This window comes from Astyanax mexicanus, chromosome 18 (genome assembly GCF_023375975.1).
Source record: "Astyanax mexicanus isolate ESR-SI-001 chromosome 18, AstMex3_surface, whole genome shotgun sequence".
Classification (NCBI taxonomy): Eukaryota; Metazoa; Chordata; class Actinopteri; order Characiformes; family Acestrorhamphidae; genus Astyanax; species Astyanax mexicanus.
Window position 1 is genome coordinate 4,727,817 of NC_064425.1, and position 18,544 is coordinate 4,746,360.

General features: G+C 37.2%; 1 protein-coding gene across 3 annotated transcripts in view; it reads left to right on the forward strand.

Annotated features, from left to right (window-relative positions):
- Positions 1-18,544, forward strand: part of cadm1b (cell adhesion molecule 1b) — a 364,886-nt gene that overhangs the window by 310,109 nt on the left and 36,233 nt on the right. For 2 of the 3 annotated variants that reach the window (XM_022674840.2, XM_022674842.2), the window contains one exon: positions 10,387-10,446. The exons of the other annotated variant lie outside the window; for it this stretch is intronic. In XM_022674840.2, coding sequence (XP_022530561.1) covers positions 10,387-10,446 — 60 coding nt within the window. The remainder of the gene's footprint in view (positions 1-10,386; positions 10,447-18,544) is intronic. 3 annotated transcript variants of the gene reach the window in all.

The window sequence follows — 18,544 nt, forward strand, 5'->3', positions numbered from 1 at the left end:
TTCAGACTTTGAGGGCTTCAGTATTATATATACTGCTATTACACATAATTTAACAGAATGGGCTTCTATACAGAGAGCATAGGTGCAGTAGTTCACGGCTCCTCTGTACTGCATGCAGACCCGGTTGAAGCTGTGTGATTTTTGATTTGAGGATAAAGTGTCTGCTCCGTTCTGCTCAGTATTACCGGGGTGTTGCTTATGTTGGGGCCGGTATTGCGCTACGTTTTCATGAAGCGGAGAAGCCAGGTGCTGAAAGTCACACCTACAGTCTACTGGCAGAGAAAAGAAGCCTATCTGTCCATCTGTTATGTTCTGAGCCGCCGCTGTCCCAGATTTCACCTCAGCCCACAGATCAAAGAGGGTCTGTAAATAAGCTCTCAAACGCTCCTTTCATTGGCAAAACACATTACGTATGGTTGCACTATATATATATATAATTAATTCAGTTTCTATATCAGTTTCTCTGATTTTGCTGTTTAAAGGTATATGTTTGAAAAAAGATGCAGAGCTTTCAGACCTCAAATAATGCAAAGAAAACAAGTTCATAATTATTCAAGTTTTAAGAGTTCAGAAATCAATATTTGGTGGAATAACTCTGGTGGTTTTTAATCACAGTTTTCATGCATCTTGGCATCATGTTCTCCTCCTCCACCAGTCTTACACACTGCTTTTGGATAACTCTATGCTGCTTTACTCCTGGTGCAAAAAGAATTCAAGCAGTTCAGTTTGGTGGTTTGATGGCTTGTGATCATCCATCTTCCTCTTGATTATATTGCAGATGTTTTCAATTTGGTAAAATCAAAGAAACTCATCATTTTTAAGTGCTCTCTATTTTTCCAGAGCAAAATAATAATTATTTTTTTTATGATTTTGTACATTGTAAATTTGATATTAGCCCTTTCAGACCTGAGTTATGTTCCAGTGTCTAGAGATCAGTGGAACATCACAGTGATTTTTAAGCTTTTACTTTAGGGTGAAATATTACGTAATTATGCTTTAATTAGTTTAAGCTACAGTTAAAAAAACATATTTTGCAGTGTAATTAAATCTGTAGTATTTAACCTATTTAGAACTAAATTATGTTCCAGTGTCTAGAGGTCAGTGGAATATAACAGTTATTTTGAAGTTCAACTTTATTTATATAGCGCCTTCCCAGAAACCCAAGGACGCTTTACAGTTTACACAAGCACATTACACATCAACACTCATCCAGCAGCCAATAGCGCACAGCGTACTCTCAACCGGAAACAACTGCATCCAGCACTACAGCATTTAGCCAGTACAGAGCGCCCATCCATATCTGGGCACAGTCATACACACATTTACACATACACAAGCTTACATACATATCACACACTTACACACTTACACACTTACACACTGGATCAATTTAGAGTATCTAATTTTACCTAATCTCCATGTTTTTGGACTGTGGGATTAAACCCACACAGACACGAGAAGAACATGGAAACTCCACCCAGATAGGGACTTGAACCCAAGACCCCAGTGCTGGGAGGCGAACGTGCTCACCACTAAGCCACCGTGCCAAAGCTTTTATTTCAGAGTAAAAGTAAAATGTTACATGATGCTGTTTTAATTGATCAATTAAACTATGATTAAAACCACATTGTGCATTGTAATTAAATCAGTGCGCAACATCATGGCGGGAGGAGGTGCAGAAGAGAGACAGTGGGTAGCTGAGATTAGGGGGAAATCACCAGTGTTGTCAGGATCCCGCTGGTGATGATCACCCGTACGCTGTGCTGATTGGAATTCCTCGCTCTCGTCCTCGCGGCCTACAAATAAATAAATAAATAAATAAAAAAACAGGAAAATATCGCACGTCCACAACACATTCATATTTCAGCGCTCATAACGTCGAGCCAAGAGTCACCCGGCCTGCAAATTGCCCGTGGAAAACGCTTGTTTGCTTGACTATTATGCACGCCACATCCCATTCAGACCTTTTGCTGTTGGCCGTCTCCTCTGCATTCGCAATTTCTCCCCCTCGTTCCCGAACAGGAGACGCTGACATTTCCAATAGCTGCTTCTGCAGCCGGTCACAAGGCATGAAATCCTCCCTGAAATATTTTCATCAGAGAATCCGGGCCCGCAGCTCCCCGCGTCCGCGGACATTATGCCGTTCTTGATGTTTTATCATTAGTTGAGAAGTGTTTGGGCCCCTACTGAGATCTTTTGATGGAGCGCAGACAATAAAGCGGTGGAGACAGCCAGCCAATTTTGCCTGCTGTGACTCTACCCCAGCAAGGGGCCTGCGTATTTGTGGTAAAAAAAAAAAGAAGAGAGAGAGAGAGAGAGAGAAAGCAAAAGATGATGATGATGGGCACATCGCACACAGCCTTCTACATCCACAGCACAAAGCTCACCTGCTTTCGGAAGCCATCACTGCGTTATGTGTGTGATTCTGCAGGCTTTAGAAATGTAATGATGCCAGTGAGGCCACTGTAATACAGTGTTCCAGCCCTACTGTTTGCTGCTGGCTAGAGCTGAACGATATTGGAAAAATTCAAGGTAACATTTTACTTGGATGGTGCATTTGATGATGCACAACTGACATTCAACCAACATTAAACTGCATGTTTATTAAATGCAATTGAACTAAAAGGTGAAAGTAAGTAAATGATTGAATGAAACCCAACATTCAACTCTAACCCAAACTCTAATCTTAACATTTTAGCATTGGGTTAAGAGTTAGATTTAAAGTTTAGGTTAAGGTTGGGGTTAGATTTTAGGTTTGATTAATGGTTAAGGTTAGGGTTGATTTAAGGGTTAAGGTTAGGGTTAGTTGTAGAGTTAGATTTAAGGGTTGATTAAGGGTTAAGGTTAGGGTTAGTTGTAGAGTTAGATTTAAGGGTTGATTAAGGGTTAAGGTTAGGGTTTGGTGTAGAGTTAGATTTTAGGGTTGATTTAAGGGTTAAGGTTAGGGTTAGTTGTAGAGTTAGATTTAAGGGTTGATTAAGGGTTAAGGTTAGGGTTTGGTGTAGAGTTAGATTTTAGGGTTGATTTAAGGGTTAAGGTTAGGGTTAAGTGTAGGATTAGATTTTAGAGTTGATTAATGGTTAAGGTTAGGGTTAGGTGTAGGGTTTGATTTTATGGTTGATTAAGGTTAGGGTTAGGTGTAGGGTTTGATTTTATGGTTGATTAAGGTTAGGGTTAGGTGTAGGGTTTGATTTTATGGTTGATTAAGCTTAGGGTTAGGTGTAGGGTTAGATTTAAAGGTTGATTAATGGTTAAGCTTAGGGTTAGGTGTAGGGTTAGATTTTAGGGTTGATTAAGGGTTAAGGTTAGGTGTAGTTGTAGGGTTAGATTTTAGGGTTGATTAAGGGTTAAGGTTAGGGTTAGATTGTAGGGTTTAGTAAGGGTTAGGTGTAGGTGTAGGGTTATGGGTTATGTTCTATTTTGAATAATTTACATTCAACATATAGTTAAGTTGCAGTTAATAGACATTCAGTCGAATGTCATTTGAACATTGCAATTGTTCTTTTTTGGATTATATATATATCGCAATATTAAACAATGCAGGGCCCATGACATCTACAAGCCCCGCCCCCACCCATGCGCTGTCTCGCGTCTGGACCGAGAGTCAGCGCCGAGATCAATTTAAAACCTGAGAAAACAGCAAAACAACAGTAATCGGCCCTTTGATCAGGCATTTAATGGCTTTTTAAAAGGCAAATAACAGCGTTTTTTTCTAGGATTAAAAGCGTGAATTCAGCTGTAACTGGAAATATCTGTGCAAAACTGGCACATGCCCAACCATGTGGATGGAGGCCATGCGGTTACCTTGTGCTTACTCTTACCGCTTCCCCTCCCCCTCGTGCTTCTTGCTCAGGCAGCAGCAGCCCGTCACTCACGACGACACAGAGACAGTGCTGTGTATCTACAGTACTACTTGTGTCAAGAATCGAAACACTGCAACATGACGTATTTGATTGATTTAATTGCCTTAAGTGACATTGCACGTCCTGCGATGTGACTATTGCACATGCACGCATCACGATGACGATACTTAAACGACATATCATGCAGCCCTACTGCTGGTTGTTCAGAGGTTTGGATGATATCTAAAAAAATACGCAACACAATTCTCTCTTTTCTACTTTAAAAAGCACATAAAAAAAAAGGTATTATCAATAATTTCCCCCCTGTGCTGCAATAACACTCTCTTTCTGGTTATCATGAAAGCAATCTGAAAATGTAATGTTAAAATGAACACTGTGGAAGAGAGTGTAATATCACATTCTGCTTCAACGCAGCTTTTGTACACACAAAGGGTTTGTAAATTGTGAATTATTTGCATAGTAGTTCTATTGGATTTGCTACAGATCAGCTGTAAGGCAGCTCTTAACTAACAAAACACGAATGGCTTGTTCTGTTTTACAATTCATGTTAAGTGTGTTTACATGCATGTTCCTGCAAATATCTCTAGTAAACAGCTCAGGTAAGATTTGGGTTAGATTTCCCAGTACTCTGATTTCAGTTTTCTCAGTCTGGTCAGACACTCAAAAGATATAAAACATTAGAAGTGGTTTAATAAGTAAGAGTTGCAGCTCAGTACTACAACCACAAAGCTTTAATAAGAGTAACAATACAAATGATAATAAGACAGACACAGGCAAGGTAGCGCCATAAACTTTGATTAAGAACATGCTTGGCAAAAAAAAAAGTAGTCAAAAATACATAAAACATCTGGCAATGGAAAAAACAATAGAGAGGGCAAGGCGAAAATCGAGAGTCGGAAACAAAAAAACAGGTTCACCAAACAAGGGAAATGCATTGTAAAAGAGCTAGAAAGCTAGATTCAGTACTCTGCAGGGATCAGAGAAAACTAAGGGGTATTTATACAAAACAGACCAGGTGAAGGCAATCAGTAACTGGGGGAGCAGGAACACCGTCATCACATGATCAGCAGAGTCAGGGAAGTCCGATTTGAGTGCATGCTGGGAATTGGAGTCTTTGTTGCGTAGTTCAGAGTCCAGAGCAGGCAGACTGACATCTCTGTGCACTAAGTACATTAGTGTTGACTGTATAATTTGTTTTTTCTATTTAATAATGGTAGCAGAAAGAAAGTTTAATTTCTTGGTTGCCTTACAGGATGGTTTACGTGCTCAAAATGATCATTAAATTAGCAGGGTCAGATCCAGCTTTGCAGGAAAATTATAGATATTACTTTAACTTGTTCCAGAAAACACATATTTTTTAAAAGAAATTATAGAGATTTATTTATAAATCTTTATATTTTCAGATTTTTTAATATATTTAATATATTTTTAAATATATTTTTTTTCTGGGGAAGTAAAAAAATATATATACTTTAAAGTTTTAAAGTGCACAGTGATTACTTATAGAAACTAAATGATATTTGACCCTGCAGCTAAACAATCACACCCCAAATCTGTGGTCAAAACTTTAAACAGTGAACAAACTTAATCTGTACAAAATCCAGTGACCTCAAATGGTAAGCAAAAAACCTAACAGGCATTTTTGAGAGAATACATTAAATAAAATGTAAAAATAACTACAGAAAATAAAATTTTGACAAATATTTGATCAACATTTACATTATATTGGGTAATTGCATAATGTTAAAAAAAAAAAAAGCAGAATTGCAAAGTCCGAAAAAGAAAAAGTCAATAGGTGCATTTTTACACAGTGAACATCATTCCTTAAAAAGATAAATCATGAGAAAGTTGTAAAACTTTGTTGTAAATTCATTAGTGTACTTTCTGCATTAGCCTGCATTTCTTTAGCTTTAACTGTTTGTGTGAAAATCCCTGGTTGTTGTGAATGTTGTGTTGTGAGATCTCGCGGCTGTGGGTGCTCTTTAAATAACCGAAACTCTAGAGACTCGTCGCTAATAGCCCACGCTAATCGTGTGCTAACATCATGCACTGCTGCACGCTACAAATTTACAAAGCTACATTAACTTCCTTCTCAAAAAACAATCTGTTTTCCTTCTTTATAGACACTCGTGGGAAACTGAAGTATTCTTGTACCCCATCAGGACACTGAGCTTTAAGAGAAAAGCTTTGATTTTTCCTCAGATTGTGTCGCACTTTGGGGAATCCACAGCAGAGACTGTGGAGAATGTACTTTACTGTAGCCCTGTGGCTCCTTAAAACCACAACAGAACACTAAGTGAACTTTGTTTTTAGATAGAAATTGATAATAATGGGGATTAGCATCAAAAGATATTAGCATAAAATGAAAAATCTAATGCTGTGTGGTGTTGTGGTGTTAGCTTAAAAGTGTTTAAAGGAGAACTCTGGTGTAAAATGGACTTTTGGTGTAGTAAAACGTGATAAAAAGTACTTATTTTTGTCGAATAACACAACTCCGCTCTCCTGTGCTTTTTGTACTCTTAACAACAGCCGCTTCGGAGCATAATTTGCCCTGTTAAATCGCTTTTTACACCATTATTCAGCTCAAAGTAGCTCCACACCTCATTACTAGAATCCGGAGAGCCCTGCCATTTAAAACAAGGCATTAATAACTTAAAAAGTGCACAAGAACCTTATTCAACTCTACTGTTTACATCCTACAACACTACTAGCTTCAGCTCCGAGTGCCGCCATTACTGTACTGATAATAATAACATAGACATATATACATAGACTCTGCATAGCCTGCCTCCTGGCATAGCAGCCTGCAAGCAGTGCATTAATTTACACTGAGGAAGGTGTTTAACCCTTGTGTGGTGTTCATATTTTTGTTACTCGTTTACTTTGTTACTTGTATTTAATTCAGCAAAATTAAGCAATTTTACATTAAAATGCTTGCTTCACCTAAATTGCAAGCAATATAAACAGCTTACATGGTTAATATTTGCCCTTTACCTTTCTTATGTTACATTTCTTTTAAAAAGTGCTACTCTTTTTTTATTAGTTTTTTAATAAAATGTAAAAGAAAATGAATTAAACTCAAGATATGAGTAGAAAATTTGTTTAGTTTCATATTTACAAATGAAGCAATGTTTATTAGCCCTTGGCCAAACATACTGTATGTAATATAAATGGTGGGGGGGGGGGTGTACAGTGTGTGTTTATCGAAAATGTGTTTTGATATATGTTTTTCACAAAAAATGAGCCAATGCCAATGAGTTTGAGTTAGAAAAAATATTGTTTTTGTATCATTTGATGAAAAATGAAAACGGGTCCCACAGACCCGAACACCACACAAGGGTTAATACACCTATATTAATCACACCTCTACCAATTTTATCTGGTTTATCTGTTACAAACAACAGAGATGTAGTAATGATTCAGGACTCAGGACTGTCACACATTACAAATACCTGCTTTCATGCTGAAATACTTTGTATTCTGCTTTAATAAAGGTCATCACTACATCTCATGTATCATTACTGCATTTCTGCTGTTTGTAACAAACCAAACCGTGTGAAAATCGGGTAAAAATGTGTAGAGTTGTGATTATTTTTTACACAACTCTTTGCCAATGTTTACCACTGTATTCCAGCGTTGTATCAAGCAGCACAAATTTGGTATTTTTTCTTGCTTTTTTTTTTTTTTTTTTTGCTTTAATTACCTTGTTTTTTACTCTATTTTCTACTCTACTCTATTTTCTATATTTACTTTTCCTCTTTGACTCATGTTTTGCATCCAGTCTCAAGTTTTTGTGTTTTGGATCTGATCTGGTCATGTTTCTCACCGGTTTTGACCTGATTTTCTGGTTTTGTCTTTATTATTAAAGCCCGTCCTTATGTTATTTCCCATGAGGGTCTAACGCAGATCTGTAACATTACAAAAACAAAGGATTCAAAGGTTTGGAAAAAGATTTAATCTTTTGCAACAGATTAATCAAACAGATCATTAAAAGTCACTCACTGTCACTCCTGTTCAGACTGTGTGGTCCAGAATATGGACTTTACTATAACACTACAGTTCCCAGAATTCAGCTGTTGATCATGTGCACTCGTACTCAGCCAATTACAGATCACTCTCACATTCGTCATTACCATTTATCTGATAATTGTGTTGTTTTTTTATTTTTTACTGATGGTTTGAACTGCTTTTGGCAGTTTTTAACCACTGTATTCCAGCATTGTACCGAAACTGCACAACGTTGGTCTATTTTTCTTGCCCATTTGCTTTAATTACATTGTTTTCGACTCTGTATTTAGTCGTTGACTCGTGTTTCACATCCATCCAGTCTCATATTTTGTGTTTTGGATCTGATCTGGTCATGTTTCTCACCGGTTTTGACCTGATTTTCTGGTTTTGTCTATATTTTTAAAGCCCCTCCTTATGTTATTTCCCATGAGGGTCTAACGCAGATCTGTAACATTACAAAAACAAAGGATTCAAAGGTTTGGAAAAAGATTTAAGCTTTTGCAACAGATTAATCAAACAGATCATTAAAAGTCACTCACTGTCACTCCTGTTCAGACTGTGTGGTCCAGAATATGGACTTTACTCACTCAATTAGTCGACAATCTCCTCTACAACACTACAGTTCCCAGAATGCAGCTGTTGATCATGTGCACTCGGACTCAGCCAATTACAGATCACTCTCACATTCGTCATTACCATTTACCTGATTAATTGTGTTGTTTTTTTTTGTTTTTTTTAACTGCTTTTTTGAACTGCTTTTGGTAATTCTTTATCACTGTATTCCAGCTATGTACCAAAACGGCACAACTTTGGTCTATTTTTCTTGCACTTTTGCTTTAATTACGTTGGTTTTGACTCTGTATTTAGTCGTTGACTCGTGTTTCACATCTATTCGTCTCATGTTTAGTGTTTTGGATCTTATCTGGTCATGTTTCTCACTGGTTTTGACTCTTTCCTGTACATAGGCAACCTGATTTTCTGATTTTGCCTTTACTTTTAAAGCCCGTCCCTATATAATTTCCCACGAGGGTCTAACGCTGATCTGTAACATTACAAAAACAAAGGTTTCCAAGGTTTGGAAAAAGATTAAAGCTTTCAGAGCTTTTGCCAAGGCCTTAGACTGTAATTAGTTTGGGCTGTGGCTTGTTGACGGGTATTGTAAGGAAACAACAGGTGATTTCAAAGCTTTATGAATACCCTGTTTTCTGAAACCTTGCCCCAACAATCAGCAGTCATGGACTCCCCAGGCAGCTGCCAAGCTCTCTGAAAAAGAATGTAATTAAGAAATGGCACTTAAATGGTAGAGGTCAGGTTGAGGTCTGGTAGACCAAGAAAACTTTCAGAAAAAATATATAAAAAACTTGCACCAACTAGGCCTCGTTTGACTGCAAAAGACTTTGCATTGCTTTCAGTTTCCTTGTCTAATTACATTACCTTTTTGTCCAAGTCTACTGGGGTTTTTGTATGCAGGTCTGGAAAAATGAAGAGAGCACATCAGTTTCTCTGATTTTGCTATTTATAGGTTTATGTTTGAGTAAAATGAACATTGTTGTTTTATTCTATAAACTACAGACAACAGTTCTCCCAAATTCCAAATAAAAATATTCTCATTTAGAGCATTTATTTGCAGAAAATGAGAAATGGCTGAAATAACAAAAAAGATGCAGAGCTTTCAGACCTCAAATAATGCAAAGAAAACAAGTTCATATTCATAGTTTTAAGAGTTCAGAAATCAATATTTGGTGGAATAACCCTGGTTTTTAATCACAGTTTTTAATCATGCATCTTGGCATCATGTTCTCCTCCACCAGTCTTACACACTGCTTTTGGATAAGATTATGCCTTTACTCCTGGTGAAACAATTCAAGCAGTTCAGTTTGGTTTGATGCTCAGTTTGTGATCATCCATCTTCCTCTTGATTATACTGTATTTCGGAGGTTTTCAATTTAGTAAAATCAGAGAAAATCATTATTTTTAAGTGGTCTTATGTTTTTTAGAGCTGTATGTTGGGAAATTAAACAAAATAAAAGGTCAGTAGTCCTCGGAGGTTATTTAATGATTATCATAATCTTTTTGAAACGCCACTGCAGGTCACATTTGCTTTTGTAACCGTATCTTTTTTTGTTCTCGTAATTAAGCAGAAGTGTCTCTCTCTCTCTATTGTTCACTGCTTTTCTTGCTGGTTTATTTACATGAAAATAGACAAAACGTCTCTTAGAGGTCAGCTCGCCTTCAGGTTGTCTAATTAAGATAACACAATAATAATGCCGGAGGCGCTGGTTCACTATAGAAGTGTCAGGATCACAGGCAGCACTACTTTTGAAGTGAGCGAATTAGTGAGCGGTGTTCTGCCGGTTGTTCCGGAAGAGGTGAGGCACAGATCTGTCAGGTTTCTCTTGTGTTTTACTTTACTAACGTTTCAATCCTTTCAGAATGCTTTATTTTGGGGGGTTATTTCGCTTTTTTTCATTTTCTGCCTCTTGTGTGTGTGTTTTTCATTTTGTTTCCCATCTAGATGTTCTCGCCACAACCCCCCCACCCACTACTACCACCATCAACCCTGACGCTGCCCAAGGTACCGTATGCCAGCTCGGCTTCAGGGTGCTGCTTCCATCTCACCTGTTTGCCTTTTATTTAATTTTTTTGTCTCTTTCTCTTTTGTGCCTCCTGTGTTCCTGTCTTTTTGCCTGTGTGTGTTGGACAATGAAACTGAAACACCTGTTTTTAGACCACAATAATTTATTGTGGTGACGTACAGTTCTGGTGGAAACAGGAGAGTTGAGGTGCACATTGAATTCTGCGTGATTTGATCAGCCGTGGTTTTATTTATGTTTTTCGGATACAATTCGAAGCCTAATTAGCACCCGAACATTCCTTTCAGACAGCTTCCTCTTACAGCATCCACAGTTAATCCTGTTGGATGTGGTTGGTCCTTCTTGGTGGTATGCTGACATTACCCTGGATACCGTGGCTCTTGATGCATCACAAAGACTTGCTGTCTTGGTCACGGATGCTCCAGCAAGACGTGCACCAACAATTTGTCCTCTTTTGAACTCTGGTATGTCTCCCATAATGTTGTGTGCATTGCAATATTTAGAGCAGAACTGTGCTCTTACCCTGTTAATTGAACCTTCACACTGTGCTCTTACTGGTGCAACGTGCAATTAATGAAGATTGACCACCAGGTTGCTCTAATTTATCCATGATGAAACCTCCCACACTAAAATGATGACAGGTGTTTTAACAGTTTCATTGTCCAACCCCTGTATGTGTCTGTGTGTGTTGCGTATGTGGGTGAGTGGAAGCGCGAGAGGAGAAAGAGAGAGAGAGAGAGAAAGAGAGAGAGGTGCATGTTTATGGAGTATAAGCTGTAACAGACAGCAGGAGGGGGTGAAGGATCAGGGGCTTGTGCAGGGCAGGCGGGCAGGCCGCTGTAATAAGATCACCCCGCTGATAACACACTCAGTAGCCGCTCGGCTGCAGCACTTGTCAGGTTGTGCTTGTCAAATCCTCTTCCTGTCACCCGTTTGATCCTCAGCGCTGGAGATTCATTTTTACAGAGTGAATCTTTTCCCAATCTGCCACTGTCCTCCTCCAGCTCACCGCTCCTCACAATACTACTGCATTATTAGCCCAGTACATGACTGCAGCAAACCAAATTACTATTATTATATTATTTTATTTATTTATTATTATTATTATTATTATTATTATTATTATTATCCATGTTAGCATCATTCCAAATTTTAGTTCCAACAGCAGATATGCATCTCCATATGGCCTGAAACATGCTTCACACATGAAGTATGTGAACACAGAAGCTTCAGACTACACAGTCTGGGTGTCACATGTAGTTGTGATAAAAAAAAAAATGTGTGACGACGCATTACATAAAGCCTAGAAATGCGAATGCAGACTACATTCTAATCGATAATGTAAGAATACACATTGAGTTTGTACAGCAGGTCGATTCCAGCTCTATTTACTCTATTTATGAAGTTATGTTCTTAATTTGGAGACCAGTTATTGACTGTAGTTTTAGAACACTACTCTTGGTGTTTATTCAAGACAACAAAAAGAGCCAATCGGCTTGCTGGTTTGTGCAAGAGAGTGGATGGGTATCTTCTTGCTGTGGAGATCTGTGCTGGCGCAGCAGCCGCTACAAGTCGAACGTTTCTGATGTAATGTTTGGTTTCCAGTATTTTGGTCTCTCCCTATTCAAACAGATATAAGGCTAGTTTTGCATGACTAAAGATAACTTCCTGGTCATGTTACAAATATGGCCGCTAAGTGAACTCACTGTAGAGTACAGTACATTCTAAGACATTAGCAACAAGTGTTAGAAGTTCTAAAATGCATTAATAATGTATTTTTTACACTATAAGGCACACCAAATTAATAAATGTCTATTTTCTGATCTATTTTTAATACATAAGGTGCACAGGATTATAAGGCATTATATTTTATGCGACTCTAGTAAGGAACAAGGGTGTCGCCATGTTGTCCTTCTAATTCAGCAGGTTTCGCCGTTGGGTGGCGAGACCTGTAAAGCTAAGCTAAGTTCTCTTATTTTTTTATTTATTATTTTTTAATATATTTATATTCCTTTTATTTATTTTATATAATTTATTTATTTATTTATATATTTATTTATTTTTATTTATTTTATTATGTTTGTTTTTGTATTTACTTTCTTATAATTATTTTATTTTAATATTTTTTTTAATTATGTTTTATCAGTAATACTGTTATTATATATTTTTAAATTTTTAATTTTTTAAAATTTTATTCTTATTACTAAATAGTTTTATTTTTTAGTTTCAGTTTTATTCTTCTGTTTCATAAATATTAAATATTTGCTTTTAATTTTGCTTTTTCAATCACTATTGTATTTGCTCGGCTACATTGAAAATGAGGGTCACCCTCAATGTACTTCCGAGTTTAAAATAAAGGTTGATTGATTGATTGATTGATTGATTGAAGCTAAGCTAAGCTAAGTTAAGTAAACAAAACTGTAATTTGGGTGTTTATTTGGGTGAGTAAAGCGCTTCCATTTATTTACAGTAAGCTTACATTTCCAGATTTTCACTAAAGCTAGAGCATTAACATTAGCAGCTAACCGCTAACGGTTATGCTAATGCTAGCTAGCTAGTTAGCAGCTAGTTAGCAGCAGGCTACAGGCCGATATAAGACTCACCCACGAATGGCAAAAGAGCTAGCGCAGTTAGTAGGTAATGCTAATGCTTCTCCAGCAGTGCTAGCTGGGGTTACCAGCAGGCTACAGGCTGATAATTCTCACCTCAGGATGGCCAAAGAGCTAGCACATAGCGCAGTTAGCGTCTAATGCTCATACTGCTGGAGAACTAAACTGAAACTCCTGTATAACTCTGTACTAAGTGGTTTTACTGCTCCTTAATACCTGACTGGTAAAATACATACATAAGGAGCACAGGATTATAAGGCGCACTGATGTTTTTTTGGAAAATGAAAGGATTTTAAGTGTGTCTTATAGTGCAAAAATTCGGTAAATGTTGGGATGTTAACTGATAACATGTTAACAGGTGTGAAAACCCCTTATAGAGGATATAAACTAGTGATATTGAACAGTATTGAAAAGGTCAAGCTGAGAAATCACCAGTGTTGTGTGCTCCAGTGCTATATATATATATATATATATATATATATATATATATATATGTATGCAGGCAGCTTCAGGTCTGAATCAGGCTTCTTCAAATAAAGACAGCAGCTTAGTACCAGGAACGCCGGCCAAATAAATCAATGTTAGGAGGTCCAGGGAACCTAGAACCGTAATGCATTTTTGATGAACTGGCAAAGAGTGATAAAGGATAGGGAGCACTCCACTTTAAAAAAAATCAATTAAGCCATAATGTCTTGCTGAAGTGCTGGGTAGCTTTAGGCGCTGACATTTCGAGATGATTGCCATTTATAACACAAAATAAATGGTTAAATGGAAGTGCTCTGCACACCAATAGTTGCAACTTTTGACAGGTGCCTGGGCTTTTTTCCCATCAAACGGTGCCTTATAATTGATATGCTGGGTAAGTAGGAGCGGGTACGGCATTAGCTTTCACACAACCACAGCAGAACCTGCAAAGGTCCTGCTTTTTTTTTGTGATCATAAAGCTGAACTAAGACGCGTGTTTCATCTGTGAAGAATATCTCCTCTCTCCGCTATCTGCAGAGCCTCTGTGAATCCGAGAAGTGCATTATAGCTGTCAGTCTTAGCCTCGGATTAGCATTCAAGCAGTACTAGCCTTCAAACACGCGCAGGCTAATCCAGTCGAACCGTGGGCAGCGAGGAGCTCAGGGCGTTGCAGGGCAGTCTGGACCAGGCTGAAATGTTGTGAATCAGCTGTGCAGAAGAGTTCATTCTCTCAGGTCATGGATATAAACATGCGATAGTGATGATCAGAACCTGGTGGATATCGGCCAATAATGTCGGGATTGAAACAAAGCAATGAAAGCAGTAACTGATCAATAATGGAAAAAAGTGTACTTTCTCTTTTTTCTGGATGTGAGAGGTTTTTTTTTATGTTCCTAGGCCTGTCACAGTAATTACATTATGGATTTATCGCACAATATATGGACATGAACTCAATCATTTTGCTGAACTCAATATTACCCATTGGAGCAGTTTCCCAGGCAAACATAGTAAACCTGGTTTTGGATGTTACAATTCTTTTAGATATACTTAGACTTAATAAAAAAAAGAAAAGTTTGATACATAGTATCACAAAATTAGATAAACATATATAAACATATGTCAATGCTTTATGTAGCAGCACTAGACAACTAGTGCTCAGATGACTTATGGGTCAGAGTTTCCTTAAAATCGTCTTTCCTAAAATCGTGTTAGGAGTTCAACAGTCTAATGGCTTAGGGGAAAATACTGTTACAGAACCTGGTGGTCCTGCACCAAATACTCCTGAATCTCTTACCAGAAGTCAGCAGGGAAAACAGTCCCAATGATTTTCTCCGCTGTCCTCACCACTCTTCTCACCTTCTTCCAGTCGGAGGTGCTACAGCCTCCACACCACACAGAGATTCACCTCGTCAGAATGCTCCCTATGGTGCTTCTGTAGATATGTGGATGGGGAATTTCCATTGGCTACGTTTACATGTAGCCTAATAATCCACTAATAATTGGACTCAGAGTACAGCATGTCCGTGTAAACACCTCAATTGGAATAGAGTAATTTTATTGATCACGTGATGCTCGTTGCTGTTGTCATGGTTACGTGTACACTAAGCAATACTACATATAAGCGTCATGTTTAATCGGATTACTTGTAGCATAAATAGAAACGGAGAGTTTACTCAGACTGTTGGGTGGAAAGTGCTCATGTAAACATTACAGTCAGATTCTATAATCAGAATTAATTTATTCAGATTGGAGGAAAGCTTTGCATGTAAATATAGCTCGTGAAAGGAAAATAAAGTATACAACAAGGATTAATCCCATTCCAGAAAACTGACCCATATCTTGTATTTATTATTTCTGTTTTATTTAGGATTTTTAGATTTGTTTAAATATTTCTATATTTCAAAATTCTAATATCTGAATATTTTTAAGTAAATAAAGGTTTATTTAATCTTTGAAAGTGTGTAATTCTATAACCCAAAATCAGAAAAAGTTGAAACAGTCAGCACAAGGCTGCGTCTGTGAGCTGATGTATCAGAACCAAGTTGCTGCTGTGCTTTCCTCAGAGCGTTAGCGCTGTGATGCTACTCGGAAATGCTACATCATCAGCAGCAGTTCAAAAAGAGGCGGAGTCTGACTTCACATGTATCGGAGGAGGCATGTGCTTGTCTTTACCCTCCTGGTGTGTTGGGGCACCGCTAGTGATAGGGGGAGTCCTAATGAGTGGGTTGGGTAATTGGCTGTGTAAATTAGGGAGAAAATAGGATAAAAATTAGAGATAAAATAAAAAACTAAACGTTGTAATAGTATGGAAAATGAACATTTTTAAAAAGCAGTGTATAGTGTGTAAATGTAGTGTGTAAACAGCATGGAGCAGCAGCAGAGACAGTGTTTGTTCATAGCAGTATACTGTTTTATCTCGCTTATATATCAGGTTAAACTGCATCTTATCAGCAGTTTAGCTCAATTAAAAAGAAGTATATTTGATAGCTGGGTCGGCTAGAGATCAGATCATGTTCTCACCCCAAATAAATAACACTCCAGAATAGCAATATGTGTGGGGCAGATTATGGTGGAAGTTGGGGTCAAAATATCTGATTCCAGATTAAATGCATGCAATAACGCTTTTACGTTGACATTGCCCTAGGAATTATATTATCAGGTACCACTTTAAAATAAGGCTCCTTTATAAAGGGTTTATAAATAGTTTATAAAGGAGTTTATAAGTGGTTATAAATTAAGTTGTAAATACTTTTAAAAACATTAATAAGCACCTGCAACATATAAATACAAACTACAGTGAAAAATAACTTTTAAACATATTTCATAAACTATTATAGACACATAAGTCACTTAAGTCTTTTAATGTGTTATAGTTAACTGAATAAAGGTATAAACAGAAATGATAATGATGGAAAAGACAAAGTAAGACAAGCATCTAGTAGTGAGATCTGAGGTTTAGTGAGTAAATGAAAGTAGAATCAGTATGTGATACACGACAGGCCACTGTCACGACTGTTGACCTTTCTATTTATATGTTATAACTGCTTATTAAGGATTTATAACCTAATTAATAACCATTAATAGACTCATCTGTAAACTATTTATAAACCCTTTATAAAGGAGCCTTATTTTAAAGTGGTACATGTTATCATTTAGTAAAAATGGCATTAAAGGGTCATGAATTTACAGTATTAATATAATTTATTGAAACAATAAATTCTTTTTGGCACAATATATCATCCAAAAATACAGTTATAATGACAGGCCTCGATGTTCTAGTCAAAATCATTTGAAATAAGATGGAGATTTATGCTGGATAAAGGTGGGGAAGGGACAGGGTGTTGTATTATATAAGCATAGGTTCCTATAATGTGGGTTTGTTTTGGAAAGCTGTAGGTGGATGTCAGGTTTTAAAAAATGTTGTGGCAGGAAATGCATCTATATTAAATGGCTGAATAAATAAAACCTCCTACTGACTGAACATCATTAGCTAACCCCATTTTTTTATTTTATTTATTTATTTTTTTATATCTTAGGTGAGAAAGTGAAACTCTGTGGTCCGTCTAGCCCACAGACCTTTATTATCTTTATCACCAGAGGAATACACCTTATAGACTTTAGACCTGGGTCTAATCTCCCGCTCTCGATAGATAAATGGGCTCGAACTGTGTCTTAAGTCCACGTTTTGACATCAACAGTGTTTTCCCACATAATGAGTTCCTGTCCGGATATTTTTCAGGGCTTTTTCCAATATGTGCTTGGACGCCCTTAGGTAAAGCACGCTGAGGTAGCCTCATATATCTGTCTGATGAGGGGGGCATTTATGCTGCTGTGTGTGGGGATGATGGAGTTGCGGCTGGGCAAATGACACACACAAGACAAGGTGGCTCATTATTCTTACAATGGGCTCTCCACTCTCGGCTGTGGTTTAATTTTTCATCAGGAACGGCTCCGCAGCCCACTCCCACTCCCACTGCCACCGCCGCGCTGTCCAGGACCATTTTACACGTTTTCTCCACACACTGAGGCGTGAGGGGATGGACATTTATTGCTAGTTTCATCGCTAGAACTGAAAGTACAAGTTGAGTTCAAGTTACTAAAGGGTTTGCGATAAGAAGCTGGCTTATTATCAGGCATATTTCATTTTCTCAGCGTGAAGTCTACCTCAGCTTCCATACTTTTCTTTACACTGCAAAAAAAAAAAAAGCCTCAAAAATGAGCTATAGCTTTTTATACTGTGTGTGTATATATATATATATATATATATATATATATATATATATATATATATATATATATATATATATGTATATATATGAAGTGAAAAGAAACACTTTAAAACTGTAAAACCTGACAAGTTAAGAAAATTCGTCCACCCTCATTGAGACACTTTTGAGACACTCCCTTTTCACCTTTCATCTTATCTAATTTTCTATTGTGTTTTTATTCTATTTCATTTTGTCGTCATATTTATCTATTTTAAAATTGCTCTTTGGGTGTAAACTGGACCGTGAGAATACAAAAAAAAAATGCTAGAGCACTTTCTGAATTAGTTTTTCTGATTTGGCTATTTATAGGTTTCTGTTTGAGTAAAATGAACATTGTTGTTTTATTCTATAAACTACAGACAACATTTCTCCCAAATTCCAAATAAAAATACAAATATTGTCATTTAGAGCATTTATTTGCAGAAAATGAGAAATGACTGAAATAACAAAAAAGATGTATATTTGGTGAAATAACCCTTGGTTTTTAATCACAGTTTTCATGATCTCCTCCACCAGTCTTGCACACTGCTTTTGGATAACTTTATGCGGCTTTACTCCTGGTGCAAAAATTCAAGCAGTTTAGCTTGGTTTGATGGTAAAATCAAAGAAACTCACATTTTTAACATTTTTAAGTGCTCTCTTATTATTTATTTATTTTTTCCAGAGCTGTTTGTGGAAAATTTTATAAGAGGACATGTTCCAAATTCTGGAGGCCGCGTACATTAGAGGCCTGTCCT